The sequence below is a fragment of the Sander vitreus genome, chromosome 23 (genome assembly GCF_031162955.1).
Source record: "Sander vitreus isolate 19-12246 chromosome 23, sanVit1, whole genome shotgun sequence".
NCBI lineage: Eukaryota > Metazoa > Chordata > Actinopteri > Perciformes > Percidae > Sander > Sander vitreus.
Window position 1 is genome coordinate 17,808,400 of NC_135877.1, and position 17,824 is coordinate 17,826,223.

Consider the following 17,824-nt stretch of genomic DNA (forward strand, 5'->3'; position numbering starts at 1 on the left):
ACATTTAAGACCATTCTCCATTTGTCGTCACAACTTTTTTATAATACAAGAATGCCTTTTTTTTTCTCTGTTCAAAAAAGACATTCTGACCCCACTCTCCAAGAGTCCTTTCGTTAACATCCAACACAACCTCTAAACATCTACGTCCCCATTTTCATGACTCATTCTCTTCGGATATCCTTACATATAAATTATGTTTACATCACTGAGTATGCAAGTCTGAACTGGCCGTTGCTTGCAGTCACCTCACGAGTGCGTTTCAAGCATCTTCTACACCTTATTTTATGCAGTGTGTGTAGAGCCTGCACTACAGTGTGCTTTCTGCTAATTGTTTTTATGAAATGTGCAAGTCCCGAGTTAACATGCTTTCCTTCCACCCCACAGGAAAGAAGAGCTCTAGAAAGGAAGATTTCTGAGATGGAGGAGGAACTTAAGGTACCACCACACGCAGTCACACACATGCATTACATTTTGTGTTTGTGTACCGTAGAAGATTTCCATTAATGGAGTCAAGATTGCAGCTAGTGTGTAGGTGGTACTTGTGAGTTCCAACGTAGTGCTAACAGCTGTCATTTAAGTCTGAGTGTCCCTTTATATATAAATCTGGCTCACTCACTTTTTTGGGGGTTTAATAGGAGTGGTGAGTCCTTTTCAAATGCCATGATTCTTAAAAGATAATATGGATTTATTACACCTTGGGTGTTATTTTCATGGATTTGGCCATTACTTCGATGGGAGCATCTGGGAACAGGAGCTGTCAGACAATCAAACAGGTGGTGAACAAATCAACAGATTATTCAAATCCACTTTATTTTGTGGTACAACCAAAACTACTTGTGTGTCTTTTTAGCTTATTACCAGATCTCAGCAATTAACATCTGAAGTGCAATTTTATTATTACAACAGGAATGATAGGCTAAACTACAAAAACAGGATACAACCACAATACTACTTGGTACTTTGTTATTGCGGTTGATACCCTAAAGCTATCGAGTACCGATACCCAGCCCTAATCATGTCCATTTTGAACCATTAATATTGGCCCGAATATAAGACGACTCTACAGTACAAACGACTCCAGTCGAAAAAGTAACCGTGAGACAATCCTCATCCGCTTTTTCCCTTGTAAAAGTAAAACATGAAATACTTGTATTACAGCAGAACGAACATAAATCATACATTTGTGTCGCTTGTCTATCGGTCTCATACTAGCACACTCTCCTGTCAGGCTGTTGAATCGGTTAGAATGATTTTTCTGACTCATGACATGATGATAACTCTTAGCTGCGGAAGATTTTTCGGTTTGTTTCTGCATTAAAGCCACTTTCAACTCTTTCTCGATCTTTCCTCCATGGCAGCTTACGCGAACTGTCAGAAAACTCCTCTCGAGGCTTAAACTAACACTTCTCGGGCTGACTTACTCTAAAAGACTATAGATTTCAAGAAAATCACTAAACTAGCAACATTATAGCTACCAAAAAAAACCTGATGGGTCTTCAAAATGAATATCTATCTGATGTTTTGAATGTTTTAAGTCCTCAAGTGTAATACAACCTCCAGTCTTGCAAATGCAACTTTCAGAACTGTTTTATATTCTGCCCAATACGGTACGTTACCTCTGTCCTCATGTTGGACTCCTAAATGTGCATCTCTTATTCTGGTCAGGGCACCGTTCAGGTCAGCTGTTGTAATCTATGTGGACATCTTTTATCGACACGGCCAATTAAATGTTCTTTTTCTTGAAAACTGATTTTAGGAGGAGAGGGGGAAAAAATCTATTAAATTCTAGTAAGCAAGTGTTGTTCCCATCTCTGTGATAATGAAGTGTGTTTATTTTTAGGCAGCTGGCTGATCTTATCAGTGTCACTTTTCCATTCTATCTACAAGCATCATGCTGAACCGGAAAGCTCTTAATCATTCCTTCGGTTTCCAAAATCTGTCCCCATTTTCTAACAATCTTCCTTTTCTGTTTTCCCTTTCTCCTTCTCTCGGCCCCTCTTCTCTATTAATTTATATTGTCCTGTTTTTCATGAAACCTTTCTCTCCTAATTTGTTTCTTTTCCCCTTCTGCCGGCCTTTCACTCTGTCCTTCTGTTCTCTCTCTCTCTCTCTCTCTCTCTCTCTCTCTCTCTCTCTCTCTCTCTCTCTCTCTCTCTCTCTCTCTCTCTCTCTTTTTTTGTTTTCCTGTGTTGTGGTTGTTGTTTTCCCCCCCCTGCAGAACCTCCCCCAGGTAAAGCAGGTTCAGGCCCTGCGGCAGATTAAGGAGCGGCTGCAGGCAGAGAACCGGGCCCTGTCCCGCGTGTTGGCAAAGCTCTCGCAGTCCGCCTGCAGCCAGCTGCCCGCCGTCGACCTCTAAGCCACGTCCGTCTGTCCACCGCCATCTCCACCTACTCCTCCTCTCCTTCTTCTTCCTCACCTTCCCCCTTCCCAACCCCATTCTTCTCATGCTTCATTCGTGCTCTGCCCGCACCCATAGACAGGCAGGTGTCCAGCCGCCCCACCACCACTGGTTTTGTAAACTCCCCTTGTCACCCCCCTCTGCCTCCCCAGAGCTTTTGGTTTTCAGATTGGGGAGGGTGTCTTTATTTTTTATTTTTTAGTTCTTACAACAGGACGCTCTCCTTTTACAGTACACAACTGGAAGGCGATTTCAACACATTGCAACTTAGGAACACATCCCAAATATGTCAAACTAACTAACATGTTTATAATGGGTGGAGAAACCGCTCAGTTGAGTCATTTAAGGTGTGGCAGATGTCTAAATTTACTCCAAAGTTAAAAGTATTAACACATCAAGTACTGTAAAGGAAAGTGTCCCCTTTGTAGTTTCTAGTTGTGATGCTTCCATCAGAGGGAGCTCAGGTGTTCAGTTTGGCTTGTTCTGGCTTCTTTGCATGAAGTGGCTTCCTTTTTTGGCATCAACATGTTTGGCCCGAATCTTCAGAGTCTGAAACTTTTTCTTTCCCCCTCTTTACTCTCCAAATTTGAATTTGACAGATGACTTCAACGAATATCAAAGGTCCCATATTGTAAAAAGTGACAGTGTCAAGGTGCTATATAAATACTATTAAAGTATCAAAACGCTCAATCCAGCCCGTACTTAGAAACCATGTCTTTAAATAAGCCGTCAGGACTTCTGTACAGTTTTAATGTCAACAACTATATATATATATATATATATATACTACTATACACATATATATATATAAATGCTGTTACAGTCATTCCCCAGCTGCAATGACGGTGCAGAATCTCCGAGAGCGCAGAAGACCTGGAAACGCTGACCAATCAGAGCAGACTGGGCTTTTTGGGGAGGGGGGCTTAAAGAGACAGGTGCTACAACAGAGCATTTCAGACAATGACTAAGTGTGGGTGGGTGGGTGGATGGATGGATGGATGGATGGATGGATGGATGGATAGAGAGACATTTTTTTTCCCCCAACATTAAAGCATGTAAACATGTTCTAGTATTAATCCAAAATACAAGTATTAACCTGAAAATGAGCATGATATGGGACCTTTAAAATCAGCTGCATGGGCCGACAGCAGTGGTTAGCATTGTGCCTGATCAATTTCAAGTATAAAGTAACTTGCTATACTTCAGAACATTATCGAATGTTCTCTCTAGCAGTTGATCGTCATCTGTAATCAATAAATGAGTTTGTTTTTAAGTGGACTGAAATCTCTTGTTGGAGTGTCAGTGTTGTAGAACATGATTTTCTACTTAAAGTTTTCACCACCACAGTATCTGTACATTTTATTTATTAAAGAAGAGTCAAACTCTAGCTAACATAGGAATATCTGTAATCATCGAGTGGAGTTAAAGACATGCCGCTACCCAAATGGGTGAATTTTCAGTAGCCATTGTGTTTATATTGGAAATATTTTAGTTTACAGTGTCATGCAGCAATCTGGCAAACTCAAATTCAAGCCCCCAAATCAGACGTGTTCAATTATGCCAGAAACTGATACTGTGTATGCAAAAAATCCCCTATCGTAGCTCACAATAAACATCCAAAAATAGGTTGTTGTCTGCCTGTCAGACAAAATGGAGCATTACCTTGGATACTATGGAACCCGGCAGGTGTCATGAGGGGGGAATACATTCAGCTGTTAAATAATTTAAGTCATACTCTTAAATGAATAATTAATTACACAAATTAACAGAACATTAAACAATCTCATTAATATGCACTCACGTCCTCCTGGGAATCAATCTTATCTTGCCATATGTCCTAATGTTGGGGAACATGTTAAATCTAAAGTACATCCAAGGTTCTCTATCCAAATTCAAGGCAAGATATATATATATATATATATATATATAAAAACGCAATTCAGCAACAAGACAATTCAAAGGACTTTACACAAAAAATCTAAAGCATGGTGACAAAGTGCAAAAGAAACGCACTACCAAAGGACATCTAAATACAACCCAAAAACATGAATTCGGTCATCAAAGAGGCAAGAGAATAGAAAATAAAAACAGCTAAAATAGAGTAAGACAGGAGTAAAATACAAAAATGAAAGTTACAGTGCAGTGTAAGAATTGAATAATAATAATAATAAAAAATAATAATTATTTAATAAAAGGCAGCGGCAGCACTGAGGCTACACAGTGGTATGAAGTGTGTGCACCTAACCAAACCAGTATTGCTGAAACAACATCCAATGTAGCATCACAGCTGTACAATCGAATGTTGAGGGAATGAGGGGAACTGTATTAAAAGTGATAACATAATTATATGTATATAATGGCATTTATTCAGTATTTCTAGGCAACTCAATACCAAAACAACAGCTGCTATCCCTCCGCTAACATCTTAAGTAGCCACAGCAACCTGTAACTTAAAGTTCTGCCGTTACCGTAACGTGACAGTGTTTTCAAGAGCATCATTTCCTCATTTGTACAAAAAAAAACTAAATCAGTTCCTGACACCTGCTGGGCTCTGTAGGATGTAGAATACCATACAGTGATCAATTTTGTATGCACTAGATCAAATAAAAGTGACTTTTTTGTCTCTGGTGTGTGTGTGTGTGTGTGTGTGTGTATATGTGTATATATATATATATATTTATTTATTTATTTTTTTTTTGTGGCTGCCGGTGAGCAGCTGTTCAGATTCTGCATGGCTTTCTCAGGACCTTTGGCCTGTAGTGTGCCCGCTTTCACTTCTCTCTCTCTTTTGACTTGAACAAGGAAGTTATTTTATTTTATTTTATTTTTTTAAGGAGAAAACAAAACATGAGTGGTGCTGTGTGACTCCAAGATTGCTTACACAGGCTGCAATTAACAGTTTGTAAAACTGGCCTGACTGGTTTAACAACAGCAGTGTATGTGTCAAGACTTGTCTAAGCCTTCTCTCTCTCTGTGTCTCTCTCTCCATCCCCGTTTTCCTTTTTTATTCCCTTTTCAGATGCTCCCAGACTTGAAAGCAGACAACCAGAGACTAAAGGACGAGAACGGAGCACTCATTCGAGTCATTAGCAAGCTTTCCAAGTAGAACAGACCCCCCCCCCCCCAGTACCACCCCCCGCCCCATCTTCTGTAGTCCCCCATGGCAGTGACTAATGGAATTGCACATTTAGATATTAATTGCAACAGACATCAGAGACGAGACTCCTTTTTTTTCCCCCTTTATCTCCTCCCAGCTCTTTATCTCCCTTTTTGCTCCTCCACCACCACTGCAGCATCCATCCATCCATCCATCTACCCTCTGCGCCACCTCCTCGACTATTATCCACTTGATTGTGTGGTTGCTGTCCTGATAGAACTACTTGAGTTTACAGAGCAAACGGAAGAAAGGGTTGTGTGATGAGCATGTAAAAGCATTGTGGGCGGGGAAAGCCTGAAAACTATTTAACCAATAAGCCTTAGTTGTACATAAAGAGAAAAAGGAAAAAACACTTGCAGCGCTCTCTCTCTCTCTCTCTCTCTCTCTCTCTCTCTCTCTCTCTCTCTCTCTCTCTCTCTCTCTCTCAGCTATCACTGAAGAACAGATATTATCCAACACCTGATTTTATTTGTGCCACAATCTCTGATGTATTTTTCTTTCCTTTTTTGTTTCCTCTCCCTGTGTTAGTGTTGTGTGCTGTGCAGTTTCCGCTCTCCTTTTTTTTTTTTTAACCCCTCAAAGTGCCACTTCTGCTCTATATCATCTCCTCGTGGCCCCTAATTTCTCCACACAGATCTCCAATGCACACACTCGCCGCTCTAACCCCATTTTTGTTACCTCTGTGTGTCTTCCTCCAAGAGGGAAACTTTTGAATTCTCGCTTTAGCAAAACGAGGCAGACCTGGTGGAATTTAAGCTTTCACTGTATGTGCAATATGCATTTCTTTTTTTTCTTTTTTTTATGCTTTAATGACGAGTCCATCACAAGTAGGATTTTTCACTCTTCCACTGCTTCCATCGCTCACCTTCCTCCTCTTTTTTTGTTTTAAGTTTGTAGTGTAGTCAGTTTATACTATTTCTCACTTTGTTTTAGCAGGTACTGAGTGATGCTGTATATACCTGTATGTATTTGTTTGAGACCAGCACATGGCATGCATTTATGGTTCCCGTCTGTTACTATTAAAAGTATAAAAATTCCAGAGGACAAAAAGGTGTGTTTTTAATTATTTTTTTCTTTTATAGTCTGAAGACATTGAATACAATACAGTAGAGCCTCTCTCTTACACGGGACGGCTGGCAGTGTTCAGTGCTTCCTTTTTTTTTCCAGTTTAAAATAAGTGTTCACATAATTGTGAGATTTAAAAAAATAAATAATAATAATCGCTTCACTACATTTCACTTTCATTGTATTCAGTATCTTGGAAGAGTGCTGTTAATTTTGTCTCCATTTCTTTCCTTTTTTTTCTTTTTCTTTTTTTTTTTTTTTTTTTAAAGCTGTAGTATTATAGCAAAGGTGTTGTCACTAAAAAGAATATCTTAGGTATCTCTAACCCAGTCCTTTTTACAATGTCTACATGCACTGTCAATGCCATGTCAGGAGTCTTGATGTCAGGTTAAAGCAAAATCGCCACCATCAAATATTCCATGCATCTGAAAACATTTTATGCATTTCAGTGGCCTTTTAAGGATATTTTAGTAACGAGTTTAAAAAGTCGCTGCAGATGAACTGATGCCCATTTACTCTGGTTTAGACTTTTTTTTTTGGGATTTTTCTTTATTTTATTTCATTCCCGTCATCTTGTAAAATAGGTGTGTGGCTTAATACATGCAAGCTGTGCTGTGACTACCAACCACTGAAGAGTTCATTAAAAATAAACTTGTACATTGTAAAGTTCCCACGTCTGATTATTTAAATGGTTTTCTATAATCCTATCTCCGCTGATTTCATTTGATTGATATAAATGGCTCTCAAAGTGGTTCTCCCAAATTTTTGAAGAAAGAAACACTTAGGGCTGAGATATCCTGTGTTTTGGGGGGATTTTAGAATCTGTTTTATTGTTTTGGATTGTTCTTTGGTTGTTAAAAGGTGCCGTTTGGGTTTTAATTATATTACTTTGCAATTTTATAAGAGTTTATTTAGGATTTTCTAATCACATTTAAATATGAGTGTTGTGACAATTGGCATATTTTATAGTATCTTGGGTAACACTTTACTTGAAGGTATTGACATAATCGTGACATGACACTGTCATAACTATGACATGACACGGTCATGACCGTGTCATAAACATTATAAACAAAGTCATAAACGTTTACGACTTCTGTCATTAAGTGTCATTCTGTTTTTGTCATGACAAGTTGACATTGTTTGGGGTGTCTTGATTATGACAACTTGACATTAATCAAAGTGACATTACCAGAAGTTGTCTTGGTCATGACAAGTTGACATTAAATTTGTTTGGGATGTCTTTGTCATGACAACTTGACATTAACCAGGATGACATTACCAGAGGATGTCTTTGTCATGACAACTTGACATAATGTCATCCTGTTTAATGTCAAGTTGTCTTAATAAGGACACTCCAAAGAAATGTAATGTCAAGTTGTCATGACCAAGACAACTTCTGGTAATGTCACTTTGATTAATGTCAAGTTGTCATAATCAAGACACCCCAAACAATGTCAACTTGTCATGACAAAAACAGAATGACACTTAATGACAGAAGCTGTAAACGTTTGACTTTGTTTATAACGTTTATGACACGGTCATGACAGTGTCATGTCACAATTATGCCGATACCTTCAAGTAAAGTGTTACCGTATCTTGTCTTGTGATGTTTGTCAGTAACTTGTCATTGCTCCCTTTCTTGGCCAGGACACTTCTCCCAAAAAATCATCTCTACCTCCACCCCGATGCACTGGGAGGAAATACGTGTTGCGTTTAAATTAATTAACCGCAAAATCTTTTTCTCAAAACAATGTTCTTGTTACTCTGCATAAATAAACCTCACTGTGAATTGTTTTCATAGGGGCTATTGTTTTGGTAGAAAGTAGTTCCAAATAAGACGGTTTCCAGTGATAAGGCCTTTAATGGTATTTTAAGGCCATTGTTAGCTTATAACCAGGCATGCATTCCTATGAAAATGATTCAAATTTAAACCGCACGTCTTCAGTACTTCAAATATACCTGCTGTGTCTCTAACGGGGAGTAGACAGCCATTTCACTGTTGCTCCCCCATCATACCAGTAGATGGTGCACAGCTTTGCAGGTAACATTAGTTTACTATTAGTGGAGGGATTTCTGTCAGCTAGTTGGTACTCAGTTCTGGATATGTATGAATGTAATACTGGATACTGAAACACTCACATCCATATGCAGATTAAGGAGTCCTATCCAGCTATATCATCAGCTGCACATTATAAATGTCTTGACTTCAAGATCTTAAAATCAGCATACCTCCTCTGCTTTTCCAGTAACAGGAGTAACTGTCTCTTAACTGCTAATTTGCAGCTCTGCATTAACAGTAAAATGCTGACCGGTCTCCCTTAAAATCCCTACAGATACAGTACGTAGCATTCATACTCATGAATCTGCAACGCTTCACTGTGCTCCATTGCAGTGGTTCTCAAACTTTTTTCAATAATGTACCCCTTTTGAATTGTTTCTTTAAGCCAAGTACCCCCTGATCAGCGCTAATCATTTTTGGTTGAAAAAAAAGTCTTTATAAAGAGGAACGGTACATCGCTGTCAGCGATAGATTTACTAAACAGCCTTGTACCTGAAAAAACATTTAAATGCTGATGAGAAAAGGAGACAAAAACTGTAAAAAAGACAAAACCTTGGAAAAATATGGTAGAAAGAAGGAAGGAAGCAAGGCAAGACTAGGTCGAAAATGGTATCAAAAACTTCAAAAACAGTGACATAACTTCGAAAAAAGCGAGGAACTTGTAAAAAGTAGAAGGAAGGAAGGCAGGAATAGGTCCAAAGAAGGCGACACAAATGTCACATTTTTGGTAGGAAAAAAAACAAGTCCACATAAAGAGGAACAATGTTCTGGACAACAGCCTTGTAACTATTAAACATTTTGTTAAATATCTCACGTACCCCCCTGCAGTCCTCCAAAGTACCCCTAGGGGCACACATACCCCCATTTGAGAAACACTGCTCTATTGTAATCCCATGTGTACACACAGTATGTGAGCATTTGCTGCAACTTCCACCACAGAATAAGACCGACTCCTCTCTATGTGATTTATATGACAGTGATCATGGAACCAACTTGACTGTAAGCTCTAGTTTTGGCATGTTTCGTCAATAATAGCTCACTGGGTGTGACTTGCTCTTTAGATCTGCGATGAAGGGCTCCAATCTTTATTGGATTAAGCAGTGGTATCTGCTATAATTGCTCCGAGTCATGCAAAGAAAAGTGTCTTTTCTGTTTTTCCATTGCCTCAGCACGTGGTTAGGAAGTCTGGTTTGTGTCTCTACTGTGACACGGACATGCTTCCTCAACCATACCGAGCAGAATGTCTTCATCAGGACCTTGACAGAAGGGAGAGAAAGAAAAAAAAATACTCGTAGACAGATTCCTGGCCTTAAAAGTGACCCCATGTCATAGTAACAAATGGTTTGAATTAATGCTGACTCAAAGGCAAAGAGCTATTATATCTATATTACACCGCAATGTGTGTGTTGTGATGTTTATTCTGCACTTTTATTTCACACCTGTTGTAGATGATAAATGTTGCTCGGCAGGCTTTCATCTACACTTGAGCTCATTCAGTTGCAGCACTTCCACATGTCAACTATACTCTTTGTCAACAAACGTAAAGTATTTGTCAGTTTGGATAAAACCTATAGAAAACACGGATATGGCCCTTTAAGTGTCATGGAAATGTGACCAGTAATAAGCTTTAGAGACCTAAAAGAAAATCCTCATGATTGCTGGCTGGTCTCTTTGATTCCTGACAGCAGCTCCACCAATGAGATGACGTGCTGTGAGTCTCTAGGTTGGAAATCATCCATAAAGAAGGAATTAGATCTTGGCAACTGCTGTCACACACCGAGACACTCGCACCCTTTCTCTCCTACTCATTTTATTTCCACCATGGCCTAATCTCCCTCTCTTCTCTACCGTAAAGTGCAGCAAGCCAAACAAACCTCCCCAATTGCAATTTTTAACCCCCCCAACACACACGATTCTTAGACACACTGGATGAGCAAAAAAACCAACAAACGGCAGCGGGGGATTCTCTCCACTGACAGACCATGACAAATCGAGGTGTCCCGATGAAGTGACAGCTCGAGTCTGTCACTGAAACAAAGACAAACATACAGACAACATAATGCAGCACCGGTGAGGATGCATCTAGAACAGAGGACATGGAAACGTCTCTTTCTCTTTGACTGTGGTGTCAGCAGCTGCAGAAATATCCTGCATGTATCATGGGAACATTCAAAAGGTTATGCAAGGAGAGGACAGATGACTGTAGTGCTAAATGATACACTAATGAATCAACGGTTATGAATCCAGCTTCCCATATTTGCTGTTACTGGAGGACGTTACCATCAGTTGTGGGAATTTACAATGACAATTATGGTAATTATGAAGGAATTTCATTAAGCTGATCTGCCCACTGAGGGCTGCACTACAAAAAAAAAGATAATAATCAGCAACCTTTACAAGTCATGTAGTCTTAAAGGCAAAATCCATGCTCTAAATGTAAACTAAAGTTGACAAAAGTTTAAAAATGTTATCCAGCTATCACTAACAATCTTTAAATACAGAGACTAACACTAGACAACAACAAAGTCTGATGTTTTCTGCTGTTAAATGTTTGTTTACATCAGTATTTCTTTGTAAACACTGCCATAGAATATGCCTATATTCTCAATTAGATGAGTAGCACAAAAATGCAAAAAGAAAATTCTACAACTGTATTTACAAATTAAGCTCAAATTTGTATGGTCATAAAAATGAAGGACTGGGCCTTTAATGTCTTATTTTCCTAAAACAAAAGGGAACAAATCTTTGATTATGTTGTTTCCATTGCAGTTTCGGCTGTGTTAAGATTGTCTATAGGTTTTAATGTGAAGCACCAAGTGGCTTCGTAGGCTGAGTTGAGTTAAGCAGGACACAAATGGGTTTAAAAGACTGGGAGAACTTTTTTGCAGTGTGCCAACTCAGCCGACTGAGCATCACAAAGCTAGGGGAGGAGGTTGGCACAGTGACCCACCATCACGCCACCATCATCAACAGATGGCACCCTGCAGATGGCACTGGGACGGTACTAGGATCTGTTGGAGGGCACAGAGGGGATAATGGACAAACCTGTGAGCTGGACAGAGGACTGGATCTGTAGAACAATGAGGAACATAAGGGCTGTGGGCCTCATTAGACAGCAGAGTAATACTTTTAGCTAAATGAATGTGAATGTCACATGTAAAGGGTTTTATGTACTGTGTTAAAGTGCTCATATTATGCTTTTTGGCTTTTCTCCCCTTCCTTTATCGTGTTATATATCTTTTTTGTGCATGTTCTAGGTTTACAAAGCCCAAAGTCCACCCCAAAGGGACTTACCATCTCCAACAGAAAACACTGTTCACAAACTGCTCCAAACAGCTCTATTGTAGTCCAGCCTTTACTTCCGGGACAAACGTGCGTCACTTTGTAACACACGTTATAATGCTCACCTAGCTGCTAGTGTGGCACGCCCTCATACTCTGCTTCTGACTGGCTAGTAGTACTTACCTAGGTACTGCGCATGTGCGACTCCCAACAAAGATGGAACAGAAGTGAGATGTCTCACTTTGTAGCTAAAACAGAGAGCTCAACACACAGGGTGAAAAGAGGAGCTGCAGAAATGAGCAGTACAACAAATATATGGTGTTTTTTGAAAATTAAACATATTCTGGTACAACCTCTAAATACAATTATGAACCTGAAAATGAGCATAATATGAGCACTTTAAGTGCTCATAAGTTTAGTTACATTGTTACAATTTTTTTTTTTTTTTAAGATTCTTTTTGGGGCATTTTAGGCCTTTATTGACAGGACAGCTGAAGAAATGAAAGGGGGGAATGACATGCAGCAAATGGCCACAGGTCAGAGTCAAACCCCGGGCCCGCTGCGTCGAGGAGTAAACCTCTATATGTGGGCGCCCACTCTACCAACTGAGCTATCTGAGCGCCCTTGTTACAATTTTCTTGACAATGTTCAACTTCACTCTGTATTTCATATTAAGTGTGTCACCTAAAGCTCTCTGTTGTCCCTCTACTTAACTTCCTTCCTGCTGCTGACCGTAGCTCACTATAAAACTCCTGACTCACGGTCGTGTACACAGAGGAGGGTTATATTCCACAGCAGGCTTGTGACAGGAAGCTCAACAGCTCAAATCCATGATCATCAGAGAACATGAGCAGAATTCTGGAAATTCTGTTTATCTCCTTGCATCACAAAAAAAAAGCTCTTAAGTTGTACTTACCAGCTCCATAGCGATGTCAGCAATTACACCTAGTGTTTTTTAAAGGGCTAAACCATGCAAGTTTTAGCCCTTTTACTAAAAAAGGACATCATTTACATTACAGCCACTACTACTGACTATATTATGGCATTACTTTGTAGCCACGCTAAAATGGATAACTATTGAAAATGAATACCACTCTCATGTCTATACAATTAATAATGAAGCTGCAGACAGCTGCTTAGCTTAGCCTAGCATAAAAAATGGAAACGGGGAAACAGCTAGCCTAGCTTCCAAAATCCACCACTAAATGTCACGCACGTTATGTCATTTGTTTAATCTATGCAAAAATCATGTAATGTATCAACTAACTCTCGGAAAGTATATTTCCCAAAATGTCAAACTGTTTTTAAGGAAAAGGGACTCCCGCATGTTATTGCCAAAAGCAACATTTACTGATGTCTGTATCATAGCAATACACAGCTGAAAGATTTGGCATAAAGTTGTGAGCTCAAAGTCAGATTTTTGTGTCAATTCTTCCAAGTGCTAAAAGATAATCATGTTTTTTACCTTCAAATCCATCAACATCTGATTAACTAATGGCTAAACTCATTATTCCCCAGTCTCTCTCTCTGTGGCAAAATTCTTCAGACTGCAATGGAGGGTATCTGCAGAACTGTGTGCGAACCCAACATCTGGGAGGCTCGGGAGAAACATTTCTTGAATACTTACTCACTCTTGGATAAACAATTTCACGGGGGAGTGAGCTCCTTGTGTATAGGCTCCTCGCTACAAAATTACCAACCTAATGGCTTTTGACTGAAACATTAATGTCAAATAAATGAAAACGCAAGAGTGGCCATTACACAGTGTTATGTTTAATATGAATTACAGATTACTTGCGTTGCTCATTTTTACAGCTAGGCAAGCAATGCATTTTACCTCTTAACCGCAAAAAAAATGTTATGGGTTACAAAACGCATGATGTGGGCATTCATTAAAGAGCTTTCAGAGAGGGTGTAGGACAGTTTGATTAAATCTTGAATAAAACACTTAACGTGGAGTCTAAGCACGCTTACTTTGGGAATACATCACTGGAATGGGATGTAGTTAAAAGCAGCACAGCAGTGTTTGTGTTGGCATGGAAGGAAACGGTCAACGACAACCCTTGTGCCCCCTCATTTTCTTTTTCCTCCTCAAGAGCAGACAGAAATATGCTAAATATGCAGCAGTGTGACCTGAGTGCATAGCTCAATGTTTAATTTTAGGAAAGGCGCCTCACTCCTTTTGTTCCACCCAAGATTTCTCATTATCAGTAACAAGTTTGGCACTTACAGAGATAATGGCTGAATGCCTGGTCTCCTACTCACCAATGTGGGGATGTGGATGGGTGTCACATTTTCAGACATGTATGGCAAATAGCATGGGCCCATTAACACACAAAACAGCCTCTTTTCATATATATAAAAAAATACATATCAGTGAAAAACTTGGCTAAAAGTCAGTGCACCCTTGGGACCAAGCTAGACGCACACAAATCTAACACCAGAGGGCTCATACCCTTCAGTACGGTGAACTAATAGTGCCATTACCCTGCATGAAATTAGCTTTCTGACAGTAAGCACCAATAGTAGGTCTAAATCACAGTGTGGGGAGAAACCTGCTCGTACAGTGAAGTAATGGTGGCAGAAAGGCACAGGGATTGAATATTGTTGGAATGCCGTGCAGAGTTATTTCTATGGAGCTTTGCATCAGCATGCAGCGATGACTTGAAGTATTTTAGTTAAAGCATATTTCCTCTAAACTGGGATCGTTACACAGGAGAGCTGCAGAAGGTGGATGAAATGGTGATGCTGAGTGTATGTACTGTGTTTGTAGCCTACTGTATGCTGAGATGAAAAGAGCTGTATGTTAGTGAATTGTTGTTTTGGCACTTTTCATCCTATCACACAATCTTTCTCAGCAGATGGAGTTTGCTCAGTCATCATTGAATGTTTTTTTTTTTTTTTTCTGAACAAGAACTTCTCGTCAGTGAAACTGCTATTGCAGTATTGTAAGTAGAGGAGCTGCATACTTCTTCCACTACTAAGAAAAACATACATCAAATTAAATAAGAGACATTAAAATGGACCAAATTGGAAAGAAATGATGGTAAAGCCAATTACAGTAACACAAGCTAAAAGAAGAAAGAAAAAACGATAAATAAATGAATTCTGTTCTAATTCTGTATAATAAGATCACTATAAAACCATTCCCATTATAGGAATATTACTAGTACGAATCCATGAAATTACATATTACAATGATAACATAAAAGTCCAAAGGTATGATAAAGCATGGCAATATATAAATCAGTCTTTATAGGAATAACACAACATACCATAAAACAGGCTATGCAAATGGCATTAAAAAAAGTAGGCTACCATAAATAACCTTTAGACAAAAGTGCAAACCCCTATGGGAATTATTAAGGACCATTACGATGATTTTATTTTCGGGCTGAGCTCCTCAGTTGCTTCGGCTTCAGTCGGAAGTGTTCGGATATTGTCGGACTCAACCGGTGTGTCAGAGGGCAGAACGAGCGCTGCGGCTCTCAGCGCTCGAGAAAGGCGTCATTCATCTGCGAGGACCGCGGACACACCTGGTCGGACCGAAGACAGCAGTTTAGCGACTGACAGGGCTCCACACAGGTGAGTTTCTACCTGACGTTTTACTTCTGTTCAACTTTTGCACACTTTGAGGCACTTTTACTCGGAGGAATATCAAAAGACATACCCGGAGAGCTGCAACTTTTATGCATTTAAACTAGCAGCGAACTTTAAGAAACAGCTATTATTGACATTAGACGTGTTAGTTGTCGCCACGTGGAACTAAAACGTCTCTGGGTTTTAGATAAGAGACATAAAAAAAAGACAGCAAGTTTTGTTTGTCGTGACTTTATTTCCTCCTACCTGTCTACAGCACCCGGTTAATCACTTGAGGAATGCGGTGCTATTAGGACAACGGGAGCCGAGAGCCGAAACTTCAAAACAACTTTAAGTTATTTTTAACCAACTTATCAAAAAGGGATAATGGCCACAGGCGGATTTAAGTCAAACGCCACGACAGACTTTTTGGAGGAGTGGAAGGCAAAACGTGAGAAAATGAGAGCCAAAATGCTGGGGGACATAGCCGCAGCGACTGGTGCTCCCTTGGGTGCCAACAACCCAAACAGCACCAGCAAAAACAACAACAACAACAGTAACCGCCATAACGCCCCACCGGGCACCGAGCTCACCAATAACGGTAACCCTGACCGAAGCACCGCCGCAGGGAACTGCCTCCCCTCCTCCTACTCGGTGGCTCGGTCCTCCTCCGGCACGGCTTTAAAGCGACCCGAGGAGGAAACGCAGCACCCTGCCCTCTCTGCTTCCCCCACAGCCTCACCGCCGGGGAGCAACCTGAAGAAGGCCCCGCCTCAGACAGAGAAGCTTCAGTGCGCTTCCCCGGACTCCAGCCCCATGGCTTGCAATGACAGTGACAAGGGAAGCCCATCACCCAGTAAGGTCAAGGAGAAGAATAGCACTGGTCCCAGTGCTAGGAAGGGGAAAGGGCAGATTGAGAAGAGGAAGTTGAGGGAAAAGAGGAGATCAACAGGTGTTGTCAGCATACCATCCAACGAGGTGAGTCAGTTCTGCTTATGCTACTTCTGTGAAATGTGAATCCCCTGCATGGAAAGCACCTTTCTTCCACAGGGAAGTTAGGAGATGCACAACAGTTTCACCTCAGCAGGATAGGGGATTGTTTTTTGATGAAATTGGATTTTAAGTCAGGAGTTTTGTCTTATTCACCCTGCTGCAACAAAGTGTGATGATATGGGGGGGGGAGCTTGTTGTAATGAGGGTGGCTGTCAAAACTATTGCAAAGAGGTGTTTTCTGTTGCTTGTAAAGTCAGAACACCTCAGAAGTTGCATTGAGAGCAGAGCGTTTTACTAGGCCAATATCAGTATTGCAAAAAAATCTGTTAAGGAGTTACAAATGTAACAAATAACATACATTTTTTTTAAATAAAATCCCTTTTTAAGAGTCAAGAGTTATCACCAAAGTGTGTACTGAGTGGAACATTCTGCAGAAAAATAAAACAATTACTTTAATTTAATGTTTGTCTATTAATACTTAAGTTGTTTAGTCTATATTGTTACTAAAGAGGGGCACATGTAATCACAAATTACCAGAGGCCATTATGATGTCTCCAAGTTGCTTATATTGTCCAACCAAAAGTCAAAAACCTAAATGTTTTAACTTTACAACAATGTCAAACCGAGAAAAGCAGCAAATCTTCACATTAGTGAATCTTTGGCTTTTTTTGACTTGATACATGACTTAAATGATTAATCGACTATAGTAAAAATGGATGTTGATTTAAGTTTCATCTGATCGTCTACTCGATTAATGGACTAATCCTAATCTTTTGAGTACTAAATAAGAGTGTCTAAAACGTAACAGGAAATTCCAAACAGCAAACTTAATGTTACACAAAACTGAGATAACGAAAAAAAGTAAGATATACAAAACTGAGCTATGAAAAACATTAAACATTTAAGATTGTTAAAAAAGCCTCATCCCAATGATTAATGGGTCTTTATGTATTCAATTATCCTTCATGTACCAGTACTCACTTGGCCTGCCTGTCCTGCAATCTTTTATTACTTATACACAGATACCGATACATTTGTGATAAGCCAGGATAAGCTAACGTCAGCTGATCAAATTGGCCCACTTGCTGTCTTGGTCAGGCAAACAAAAGATGATTATGGTGCATATATTTATCAATCATGGCTATAACACCACGACTAGTGTGTCTTCATATTCAATATCAAGTTGTCCACATGCAGAGGGAAATAGGGGTCAGGTCACACGTTATCTTTGGTGCAAGGTGACAAATTATTAGTTTGTTATTGTTGCATTTTAGTCTTATATTTGACA

The 17,824-nt window shown here is 39.7% G+C and overlaps 2 protein-coding genes across 6 annotated transcripts in view; both read left to right on the forward strand.

The window, feature by feature from the left end:
• The window catches only part of ppp1r12a (protein phosphatase 1, regulatory subunit 12A), a 58,276-nt gene extending 51,170 nt beyond the window's left edge, over nt 1-7,106 (forward strand). For all 4 annotated transcript variants that reach the window (XM_078281414.1, XM_078281416.1, XM_078281417.1 and 1 more), the window contains 2 exons: nt 385-435; nt 5,418-7,106. In XM_078281414.1, the coding sequence (XP_078137540.1) occupies nt 385-435; nt 5,418-5,504 (138 nt within the window). In that variant the 3' untranslated portion in view covers nt 5,505-7,106. The remainder of the gene's footprint in view (nt 1-384; nt 436-5,417) is intronic.
• Nucleotides 7,107-15,435: 8,329 nt separating this feature from the next.
• pawr (PRKC, apoptosis, WT1, regulator) overlaps nt 15,436-17,824 on the forward strand; it is a 65,806-nt gene continuing 63,417 nt past the window's right edge. Inside the window, exons 1-2 of one of the 2 annotated variants that reach the window (XM_078281440.1) lie at nt 15,436-15,549; nt 15,821-16,521. In XM_078281440.1, coding sequence (XP_078137566.1) covers nt 15,931-16,521 — 591 coding nt within the window. In that variant the 5' untranslated portion in view covers nt 15,436-15,549; nt 15,821-15,930. The remainder of the gene's footprint in view (nt 15,550-15,820; nt 16,522-17,824) is intronic. The other variant, XM_078281441.1, reaches the window with a different exon arrangement.